The sequence below is a fragment of the Micrasema longulum genome, unplaced genomic scaffold (assembly GCF_059751315.1).
Source record: "Micrasema longulum isolate JH-2025_06_02 unplaced genomic scaffold, ASM5975131v1 h1tg000482l, whole genome shotgun sequence".
Taxonomy (NCBI): Eukaryota; Metazoa; Arthropoda; class Insecta; order Trichoptera; family Brachycentridae; genus Micrasema; species Micrasema longulum.
The window spans coordinates 988,962-1,000,989 of record NW_028277679.1 but is presented as its reverse complement, the minus strand read 5'-3'; the positions used below and the strand labels follow the sequence as shown (position 1 = coordinate 1,000,989).

At 50.8% G+C, this 12,028-nt stretch overlaps 1 protein-coding gene across 1 annotated transcript; it reads left to right on the top strand.

The window, feature by feature from the left end:
• The first annotated feature begins 4,394 nt into the window (after positions 1–4,394).
• LOC148281250 (uncharacterized) lies at positions 4,395–10,526 on the top strand. Its single transcript, XM_088227020.1, has 2 exons — positions 4,395–4,863; positions 5,464–10,526. Exons 1-2 carry the CDS (start codon positions 4,395–4,397, stop codon positions 10,524–10,526), a joined length of 5,532 nt encoding a protein of 1,843 aa, XP_088083146.1.
• Positions 10,527–12,028: the final 1,502 nt, after the last annotated feature.

Sequence of the window (12,028 nt, the reverse complement as noted above, 5' to 3'; positions counted from 1 at the left end):
ACACTGTAACATTCACCATTCCCCCCATGTTTAAACATCCACATATCTTCAACTCTTCCATCTGTTGACTTTCGTGAAGTAAAAGAGCTGAAACCTTTATCACGTGGGTAAGATTCATCCGGCTGAACCAAATCATCCACTAGGCAACGCCTGAAAACAATTTTCCAATTTTCACACTTCTTCTTTTACCAGGTAGTAATTCAACAATGTTTGAGTAAGTCCAAATGCTTGCAGACTGGCTGGATTTCCTCCCTAGGGAGTTATTCGTATTTCAATTTATTTCGACAGAGAGGGAAAACATTTTTGAGAAGGAAATATGGAAGTCTAGGCATTAACAGGGCTTATGACCTGTCGTTGGCTGGTTTAAGTGGCTAATATTCTTTGCTTTCGTGTTGGTACTTTTAATTATTTAAATATTTGCACTTGTGTATTACATTCACATACAAGGCAACGCCGGAAAACAATTTTTCTCCATCCCTGTTGTAATTTGTTGATCTTAATGACTCCCGAGGGGGTGAAATCCAGTCTTTTGTCTACGAACATTAGCCAACTGGTCCAAGAAGAAGTTTAAAAATTGAAAAATTGTTTTCAGGCGTTGCCTAGTATGTGAAATAATACAGTCAGATGAATCCCTTCACAACAATAAAGGTTTCAGCTCTTTAACTTCACTAAAATCAACAAATGGAAGAGTTGAAGAAATATGGATGTTTAAACATAGGCAAAATGGTGATTATTACACAGTGTGTAAAGTGGCCACTTAAACCAGCCAATGACAGGTCATAAGCCCTATAAATGCCTAGACTTCAATATTCCTTTATTTAAGGTATTCTCCATCCCTGTTGTAATTTGTTAATATATGCTTCCATTTTCTATTATGTTATATCCCAACTCAACACAGGACTCTTAGCCTCATAGAGTTAGGGATACTTTTTTGTTTTTTTTTAAATATGTGTCTTTATATGAATACATGAATAAATAATTAAAATTCATTGATTTTTTTTTTAAGAAAAGCTGGTGTTTTTTTAATGGGGAGACTTATCTCGCACATATAAACATAACAAAAGTTAATTGCGTTACACATATTAAAGTATGAGGAATGTTGAATCAGATAATTTGGAAGGAGAGAGGAAGAGAAACCAGAAAAGAAAAGGATCTAATATTAAAGGAATTAAAAAAGGGAGGTTACGCTTCTAAGGACACATAGTTATGTTTCAGGCGTTGCTTGGAGGTGACCAGAGACGGTGCATTTTTTACATGTAAAGTTTTCATCATGAAGAGGTAGGTCCTTACAAATTCTAGCAACTTGAACAGAAAAGGAATGAGATTTTTAAATATTTTTTTTAAACTTTTTTATCGTATCGCTATAATTGCTTAAAGCTTTGTTCTTCTGAAATTACTCCGCATGTGGCGTCAGCGGTTCTTTTCTCTAGGTCAGTTCTGCCGATTGGTCCATTGACGGTAAAAAAACTAGATGTCAGCAATGTTTTCCGTACATCCAAATGTTTGCAGACTGGCTGGATTTCCTCCCTAGGGAGTTATTCAGATTAAATTTAAATCATTTTCAAATTGTAAACAATCTAAAGAGCACCGCATTATTTGCTATATCTTTCATGTACGTACATAGCTAGTATAGTAATAACGTGTTTATTTATTAAACGTCAGTGGTTTGGACGATATACCAGACCTGGCGCGCGAGTTGACACTCGACCCTGGAGGCTGTCGGTGTGTCGGTGGACACCGTGCGCTCCGACTAGGAATAGGAAGCCGACATGGGACAAGTGAGGAGTATTAACCCGATACAACAAGAAAGATAAGCCGAGTATTGTGACTTATTGAAATACCGAGACCTGACCTCAGTGAAAACCCCGCCGGGCCACTATCTACACGCTACGTCACAGTAGTCGATTGAACCATAATATTTGAAAATTAATTAATTTTAAATCTCGCAATAGGTCACGTATAAACATATTCAAATATGTTTTTTAATAATAATGTTGTTTTTTATTTGATTTGGAAAAGGTGATCAGGGGCTAAAAATAGGCACCAGAGTTTCTTCGAGTTAGTTCAGCTGGTCGCCTACGCGGAAGATCGGAAGATCTCTGCAAGCCACCCGCGAAGCATTCATAGCGCCTGAACTGAGTGCAAGGAAAATGAGACTCATCATTTATGAGGACAACACAAAACAAAATTGATGATTGCCTCCAAAACACTAGCCATAATCTCCCACACCTCTTCACAGCAGGAAACTACAATTTTGAGGTGATAAACTCGTTTATATACCTGGGTTCCAGAGTCACCAGTGACAACAATACGCAGGAAGGAATCAGGAGGAGAGTAATGGCTGCAAACCGATGCTACTGCGCGCTTTAGAAATGATTACGGTCTAAACTGATACAAAAAAATACTGTACAAAACTCTGATCAAACCAATCCTGACATATGCCTCCGAAACCTGGGTTATAACAAAGAATATTGAGGGAACCATTGCAGCTTTCAAAAGATGAATCATCAGAGTTGTCTATGGTCCTGTGAGCGAAAACAACCATGGGCGTCGTCGCTACAACAGGGAGCTATCTGAAATCTACGGAGCACCGGATGTAATCAACTCCTCGAGGTGGGCTGGCCATTTAATTAAAATGGACAACGGAAACCCTGTAAAACGCCAAACTCTCTCTGTGCCACGAGGATGACGAAGACCGAGAAAGACAAATGCGATGGATGGACTGCATCAGAGCGGATACGACAGTGTTGAAAGTGAGGAACTGGAGAGAAAGGGCCGACCGGCAAGAGTGGAGGAGACTCCTGGATTCAGCCAAGGGCCACCTAGGCCTTTTGAGTATATGATGATGATATATATTCAATTCAATAAAAATCGCAAAAGAGTAACTCGTTTATTAACAAAGAAACCTTATTTTTTTTAATGAGTGAAACCGATAGAAAGACCCACGGTCTTTAATACGGTTTCGGGTATGTGCAGGAATGAACTTTTACCGCTAATTTTTGTGAAGTTAAAGTATAGGCAACGCACGGAAGTTCGCCTAATAGGTACCTATTGAAATAATTCAGTCTGATAAATGATCTCAACCATATTTATCATTTTCTGCATTCAATACAGATACAGTATTAAAGATTAAAAATAATGTGTCCTCGCTGAAGTAAGCCATGCCGAGTATACTCAATATTATACTTTTTTATGTATGTAAGAACGCGCGTACACACATATGTATATATTTCATTTCTCTCTGTATACATATATTCCCAGAAAAGGTTTCAGTTCTTTTACTTCCCAAAAATCGACAAATGGAATAATTTAAGAAATATGTGTTTTTAAACATCGGTGAACGTAACATAACAGTGTATAAAATGGTCAGTTAAACAAGCAAATGATAGGTTATAAGCCCTGTAAATGCCTAAACTCTTTAATAAGTAAATATTAGTTTTAATAAGTAAATATTAGTTGCGGACATAATTATTATTTGATTGAAGCGAAGAAAGTAATCGTAGAATAAATAATGTAAATCTGCCGCTTATCTCGTTTTGTATTTTTATAATAAACAACAAACCGTTAATAACTATTAATAGGTGCAGAAATTATTTTTATTGCCTGTTTATTCGTTTTACTCATGTTCCGGACGCGTAAAATCGAATAAATTAAAATAATACAATAATTAGAAAGGATCCCCGGTAAATGTATAGAACTGATGGCTGGGCTCTCAATAAAGATAAAATGGTCACTTTCGAGCCTGGCCTCAGTATTACCGGGGAAAAATAGCTAGGTTAAAATGAATAAAATGTATAAAAATATATTATGTAAATGTCATGTTGCGCGCGTCGCGGCTGCCGACGAAATGGCCCGTACGGGCATTGAGCGCCCGTATTTACGCCACCTGCGGCCGGCGGCATGTAGCGAGTGGCGGGGAAAGATTACCCCCACCACTCCGAGGCAGCCGGCGCGGGTGGGATGGCCGACTCACGGAGCTCGACGCGCACCGCTTTATAAGGCGGTCAAATGGAAATATTAAATCAGTTGAGTTCCTAACTCTGAACAGTTCACACGTGTTTTATTCCGTTCTCCGTCCTGTTCGCCTTCCTGCACTTCGCTCCGCTCTGCCTGCTGACTGCCTTCGCCTCTCTGCACCACTTGGACCGGGTGGAAAGTCCTTTTCAGGGCTATTGAGGTTGACTTGCGGTCGGCGCAGCTGTGCTCCTACCTTCCGACTTTGTCTTTGGCTCTGTCTGGGAGGGCGGCTTCCCACTTACGCCGGGAAGCTTGACTGCGGCAGACGCGGGTGACGAACCGGCGAAACTTTCATCGTGGTAACGCGTACGTTACATTTGGTCCTTCGGAGCTAAGGATCGTCGCCAGTGGTCTCCAGTCTACAACACACCTACAGCATGCCGGTCAACAGATCGCCTGTGTCGACGCGTTCGGGAACGCGTCGAGACGCCGGCACGGAGCACGAAGAGGAGCTTCAGGAGCCCCAACCGGGGTCTGTACGAGCACATCAGGAGGAGCCCCAGCCAGGGCCTTCACACGACTGCCAGGAGGAGCCTCATCAAGGACTTCTGGAGGAACAAAAGGACTCGGACGAGGGATCCGCACCCTCGGAGCGGTCCAACTCATCGGCGACATTTCGCCGACAGATGGAGGAACGCGAGGCGCATCACGAGAGGCAGGTGAGCAGCCTCAACGAGATCATCGCCGCGCTGAAGGCCGCCAACGCGAGAGAGGACGCCAGACGAGACATGGCAACCCCCCTCACGCCCACCATCGAGAGGGACCTCACATCGCACGGGACGTCGGAACCGGCTCACAAGCCGCTGCCGCTGACGTCAGACGCGTCTAGGACCGACGCAGCCCTCAGTACGAGGGAGGCTGCCGCCGCACGCCACGCCGCACGCTACGCCGCTGATCCGGAGGATACCGGAGCGGCGTACATCCAGCAGCCGAGCCACTACGACAGCAGCCGGGCGAGAGACGGGGCCGCTTGGAAGCGCCCTGTCACCGACGCGGAAGCAGCCTTCAGCACAAGGGAGGCCGCCGCCGCACGCCACACCACACGCTACGCCGCTGATCCGGAGGACACCGGAGCGGCGTACATTCATCCACCGAGCCACTACGACAGCGGCCGGGTGAGAGACGGGGCCGCATGGAAGCGCCCTGTCGCCGACACGGAAGCAGCCTTCAGAGCAAGGGAGGCCGCCACCGCACGCTACGCCGCTGATCCGGAGGACACCGGAGCGGCGTACACACTTCCGCCGAGCCACTACGACAGCGGCCGGGTGAGAGACGGGGTGCCACGGAGGCACCCGGTCGCAGAGGCGGACTCCAGGACGAAGGAGGCCGCCAACACACGCTACGCCGCTGATCCGGAGGACACCGGAGCGGCGTACACATTTCCGCCGAGCCACTACGACAGCGGCCGGGTGAGAGACGGGGTGCCACGGAGGCACCCGGTCGCAGAGACGGACTCCAGGATGAAGGAGCCCGCCAACACACGCTACGCCGCTGAGCCGGCCTACGCCGGAGCGACAAACGCACATTTACAAGGCCGCTACAATGAGCGGCATCGGGACAATGAGGCGCCACCCGCACACAGCCGAAGGGAGGACGCCGACGTACGCTACGCCGCCGGGCCAGGCGAGCCCGTAGCGGCACGTACTATACCACTGGGGGGCTACGAGTTTCGTGACCCGGTGAGCGCGTGGGTACAAGAGGGGCTACCCACGGAATACATGCCGCCGGGTGCCACCGGCGAGCCTGTGACGAAATACAGACAGCCGCCGGAGTGGCACACGTTCATGGCGAGGCAAACCGGCGCTAGGGATCTACCGCAATTCTCCGGCGACCCGCTAGAATGGCGAATATTTAAGGCGCAATTTGATCAATCGACACAGATGTGCTCCCTTACAAACGCGGAGAACATTCTCCGTCTGCAACGAGCCCTCACAGGACGGGCCAAGGCCACAGTGTCGTCTTTGCTGGTAGATCCCCGAAATGTGCCGGACATTGTGAAGATGTTGGAGGCCGCCTTTGGACACCCGGAGATCGTCGTGGACAGAGTACTGGAGCGGATAAGAAAACTCCCTAAACTGGCCGACAACGCATCCCTGGAGGCCCTGACGGACTACGCGGTCGCGATAAGAAACTTCGTATCGACCGTAGAGGGCCTCGATGGAAGCCACCTCTCCTCCCCGAAGCTTCTGTCCGAGATGACTCAGAAGCTGCCACGAGTCGAGAGGATGATGTGGATTATGTCACGAGCGGATACCGTGAGAAAAGCTACCCCCAGGGATCTGGCACTGTGGCTAGCGAGACTGACCGGTGCAATACCGAATGCGGGTTGCATCGGGATCAGCACGGAACCCGCCCGAGTGGAGAAAAGGCGTACCCAAGAAAGGCACGTGTTTCTCACTCAGGACAAAAAATGCCTGTTCTGCGACATGAGTGGACACGCATTCGGACAATGCCGGAAGTTTCTCCGGAAAACGGTAGAGGAGAGGTGGACAATTGTGCGTGCCAAGTTCGTGTGCTATGGATGCCTAGAACCGGGACACAAAACGACCACCTGTGAAGCGGCGAAGTGCGACGAGTGCCACGGGCGGCATCATCGGTCACTACACCGCGAGAGAGTGGACAGTACGCCGAACGAGCAAGTCTTATTGACAAGGCGAACGGAAGTCCCAGTGACCTTCAAGGTAGTGCCAGTAACCTTGAAGGGCCCGCGTGGGTCAATGGAGATCCACGCACTACTAGACGAGGGTTCATCGGTAACTCTCCTCGAGGAGGATGTCGCCCGTGCAGTGGGCGCCACCGGGGCCTGCGAGGAGTTGAGACTCATCGGTGCCAGTGGGAACACGGACACGCTACAATCACAGCGTGTATCCGTAATCCTCGTTAAAGGAAACAAGGAATTTGGTGTCCAGGCACAGACGGTGCGGGTCATGGATCTGCCGCACCGCAACCGAAAGAGCACCAAGACACACGGGCCAGGCATCAAGCCGAAGATGTTAATCGGTCTTGATTACGCCACCCTAATGGTATCTACAGGCCCGCCAGTCCTACAAGAGGACGGGCGGCTAACCATCGAGACGGCCCTAGGAGCCGTCACCTACGGCGGGGCTGTGCACCCCGCCTTTGAATTACCCCCAGACGGCCAGGGTGAAAGGGACTTAGCGGAACTGGTAAAGAAGAGCTTCGCCGTTGACTCGCTAGGTGTAACCACCCTGGAACGTTGCCGCGCCGCAGATGTGCGAGCGGCGGAGCTCATGAGCAGCTCAACCACACAACTACCATCCGGACGATGGGAGACCGGTTTACTGTGGGCGAAAGACGGAGATTCTTTGCCCTGCAACCGGCAAGCAGCCATGAAGCGGCTGCACTCCCTGGAAAATAAACTACGGAAGGATCCGATACTGGCGATCGCATATCGCGCCAAGATGGCGGACTACATTGAAAAGGGATACGCCGTCAAACTAAGCCGCGAGGAGGTAGACGCCCACCATTCGCGCAAATGGTACCTGCCCCACTTCGCGGTGACAAACCCCAACAAGCCTGGCAAGATAAGGGTCGTGTTCGACGCCGCCGCCCAGTTCCAGAAGACGGCGTTGAACGACCATCTACTGACGGGACCTGACCTGCTTTCATCCCTCCTCGGAAACGTGATCCGCTTCAGAGAGGGACGAGTAGCCATCGCGGCCGACATACGGGAGATGTTCCTGCGGATAAGAATCCGGGAAGCCGACCAGCAATCGCAGCGGTTCCTATGGCGGACGCAGGACGGGCAGGAACCCGACACGTTTGTCTTCGCGTCCATGATGTTTGGAGCGAAGTGCTCACCCAGCAGCGCGCAATTCGTGCGAAACACAGTCGCACGAGCACACGCGAAAGAATTTCCCGCCGCAGCAGAGGCGATCGAGCACAATATGTACATGGATGACTACCTAGACGCCACAGACAGCGAAGAAACAGCTGCAAGCCTGGTACGAGATGTTACCCTCGTACTCGGCAATGGCGGGTTCCGGCTCACCGGGTGGGCTTCAAACAAACCAGATGTCCTGGAAGAAGTAAAGGCCGACGACCGGGCCAATACAGCAGTCACCATAGGGGAAGAAGTAATGACGGAGCGGGTCCTCGGGATCGTATGGGATCCCAAGAGCGACCTATTTATATTTCGGCACGGAGCCGAAAGTGCAGCCATCCCGGAGCGACCCACCAAGCGCGGCATGTTGAGCGCCGCCATGAGTATCTTCGACCCAGTAGGCTTCATTGCGTGCCTCACGATACGGGCGAAGATATTGCTGCAAGCCATCTGGAGGACAAACACAGGTTGGGACCAACCGCTGCAACCGGACCACGCCGAAAAGTGGTTGGAATGGCGCGACCTGCTGGCAGCGAACGGCTGTACAATACCGAGATGCTCGCTGCAAGGGCAGAAAGAACCCGTGACACTGCACGTGTTCTGCGACGCGTCAGAGCAGGCATGCTGCACAGTGGCATACTTTGTGGGGGCCGATACCACAAGTTTCGCAATGGCGAAGTGCAAGGTGGCCCCCCTAAAGCCTCTGTCAGTGCCTAGACTAGAACTCCAGGCAGCGCTACTAGCGGCAAGGATGGCCGCCACCATAAAAAAAGAGAGTCGAGCTCTCATCACCCAAACCGTGTTCTGGACGGACTCGAGCACGGTCCTGTGTTGGCTGCGAACCGACCCACTGCGGTACAGCACGTTCGTCGCAAACAGGCTGGGCGAGATTGACGAGCTCACAGACGTACGGGACTGGAAATGGGTCCCCACCAAGGACAACCCAGCCGACATAGGGACCCGCGACAAGGGCCCACCCGACCTTGCGAGGTCGGGACTATGGTTCGGAGGCCCCGGCTTCCTGAGAAAAGGGGAAGCCGACTGGCCGAAAGAGAAGAAGTTACTACAACAACCGGACGAGAAGACGCTGGAGCGGAAACAACCCCGCCACTTCGTGGGCCACATCAGACGGACGGAGGCCCTACCCCAGGTGCAGCGCTTCTCGTCGTGGACCCGACTCGTCAGGGCGACGGCATGGGTGCTGCGATTCATCGCACGATGCCGCCGCCACGAGTCCCTACCGTCCCCAGGGGGGACCTTTGAACTTCACGCCTCAGAAACACGGGCCGCAGAAATCATGCTGCTGAAGCGGTCCCAGGAGACGGCTTTCGGAGAAGAGCTGGAGCTCCTGAGACGAAAGGCGCCTATCCCGCCGCACAGCCGCCTCCATGCAGCGGCACCCTTCTTAGACAAAGAGGGAGTCATCCGGATGGGAACGCGCATCCAAGCGGCACAGAGCTTCGCAGAGGACTGCAGCGCGCCGCCTATCATGGACGGGACCTGCCCATACACCCGGCTGCTAATCACGCACAGCCACCGGAAGGGTGGCCACCCGGGAGTCGAGAGGACGATCGCCGACCTGAGAGCCAGCTACCTCATCCTGCGACTCCGCGGGGCTGTGAGGAAGATAACACGATGGTGCCCGCTGTGTAAAATGCTGCGCAGCCGGCCCCAACCCCCGCTGATGGGGCAACTGCCTGAGGCCCGACTGGCCTTCAGGACGCCGCCGTTCACGCACTGCGGGCTTGACTTCTTCGGGCCGATGATGATCACCAACGGCCGAAGAAAAGAAAAGCGCTATGGGGCACTGTTCACCTGCCTCACCACACGCGCGATCCACCTGGAGCTAGCGTCGTCCCTCGAAAGCGACTCCGCCATAATGGCCATAAGAAGGATGGCCGCCCGCAGAGGCTGCCCACACGCGTTATACTCGGACAACGCTACCAACTTCAGGGGAGCGGACAAAGAGCTGAAACAGGCCGTAGACGAGCTCCTGGCGGACCCCAGAATGCTCGCCGAACTTACAGTTCGCAAAATTGAGTGGAAATTCATTCCGCCCTCATCACCTCATATGGGGGGAGCGTGGGAAAGACTCGTGAGATCTGTAAAACGAGCCCTCCACGCAACCCTCAACGAGCAGGCTCCAAGAGAGGAGACCCTCAAAACCATATTGGCTGAAGCAGAGTACACCGTGAACAATCACCCGCTCACGCATGTGTCAACCAAGCCCAACGACGAAGCACCGCTGACCCCGAACCACTTCTTGCTCGGGTCAGCCAATACACATCCAACTCTGGCATATTATAACAAAAAGGAAGAAGGGGCCTGCCTTCATAAGCAATGGAGGATCGCCCAGAAAATGGCCGACATGTTTTGGCGCCGATGGCTGAAGGAGTACCTTCCCACCTTGGCGCACAGGAAGAAATGGCGCGAGCCCGCGCCTCCAATACAGGTCGGGGACCTCGCGCTCATCATGGACCCAAATCTGCCGCGGAATTCTTGGCCTCGCGGCAGAGTCACCCGTGCAGAACCAGCAGCTGACGGACAAGTACGAGTCGTCGAGGTGCGGACCACCAACGGCACCTACACCAGACCAGCGGTGAAGATCGCCGTACTAATGAAGGAAGAGGAACAACGCGCCCAGCAGGAAAATAGTACAGACTAGCTGCACGGGGGGAGTGTTCCGGACGCGTAAAATCGAATAAATTAAAATAATACAATAATTAGAAAGGATCCCCGGTAAATGTATAGAACTGATGGCTGGGCTCTCAATAAAGATAAAATGGTCACTTTCGAGCCTGGCCTCAGTATTACCGGGGAAAAATAGCTAGGTTAAAATGAATAAAATGTATAAAAATATATTATGTAAATGTCATGTTGCGCGCGTCGCGGCTGCCGACGAAATGGCCCGTACGGGCATTGAGCGCCCGTATTTACGCCACCTGCGGCCGGCGGCATGTAGCGAGTGGCGGGGAAAGATTACCCCCACCACTCCGAGGCAGCCGGCGCGGGTGGGATGGCCGACTCACGGAGCTCGACGCGCACCGCTTTATAAGGCGGTCAAATGGAAATATTAAATCAGTTGAGTTCCTAACTCTGAACAGTTCACACGTGTTTTATTCCGTTCTCCGTCCTGTTCGCCTTCCTGCACTTCGCTCCGCTCTGCCTGCTGACTGCCTTCGCCTCTCTGCACCACTTGGACCGGGTGGAAAGTCCTTTTCAGGGCTATTGAGGTTGACTTGCGGTCGGCGCAGCTGTGCTCCTACCTTCCGACTTTGTCTTTGGCTCTGTCTGGGAGGGCGGCTTCCCACTTACGCCGGGAAGCTTGACTGCGGCAGACGCGGGTGACGAACCGGCGAAACTTTCATCGTGGTAACGCGTACGTTACAACTCACTTAACCTAAATGCAATATAATATTTTGCGCATGTCCAAATGTTAATTTTATTTTCACTAATCATATAACACAAATTATTTATAGCCACAGGAGTCACTACGACTCAATTAGGGATTATTCTTTTCTCATTCGTGGTTGTTTACTATAGATAATGAAAGTATAGAGGAAACTAGCGACATCTTTTATTGAAAAGGGGTATATTTTAAAGTTACGGTTTATCTTTATTCTGTCTCTTTGTCGCCCCGACAAATGTTCTCCGACTCTTCCTCCCAACTACCGAGGTGCCCGCCGCTGTCTTGACCTGATCGGCCTACCGTGTAGAGGCTCTACCTCTTCCTCTGTTTCCCTCCGCGCCACCGACCACTTCCAATCGCTCCAGGCTATCCTCATTGCCGCGCGCAACGTGTCTAAAGAATTGGAGCACGCGTTAATCAGAGTTAAACGGTCAACGTTAAATTTCTTAGTAATCTTAATGGATAACATAAAATATTTTAATTTAAATTATTGCCATGTAACCCTCGAAATCCTTCATCTTTCAGGATTTTTAGAATATTTCAGGACGACTTTTTACTTTTTTTGTGAGCTTCCTTTTGGGAATCGGAATAAGTCTAATTTTCTTTTCAGAATTTTTTGAAATGATCGGAAACGACATGACCAATCACAGTTCATTATTAGCACACACATTATTTATTTATTTGTTGATCTTAAAGCTCATTCTTGAATGAATTGGCATTTGAGCAATGTTTTTCTGTCGAAAAGGACAAATGCACGT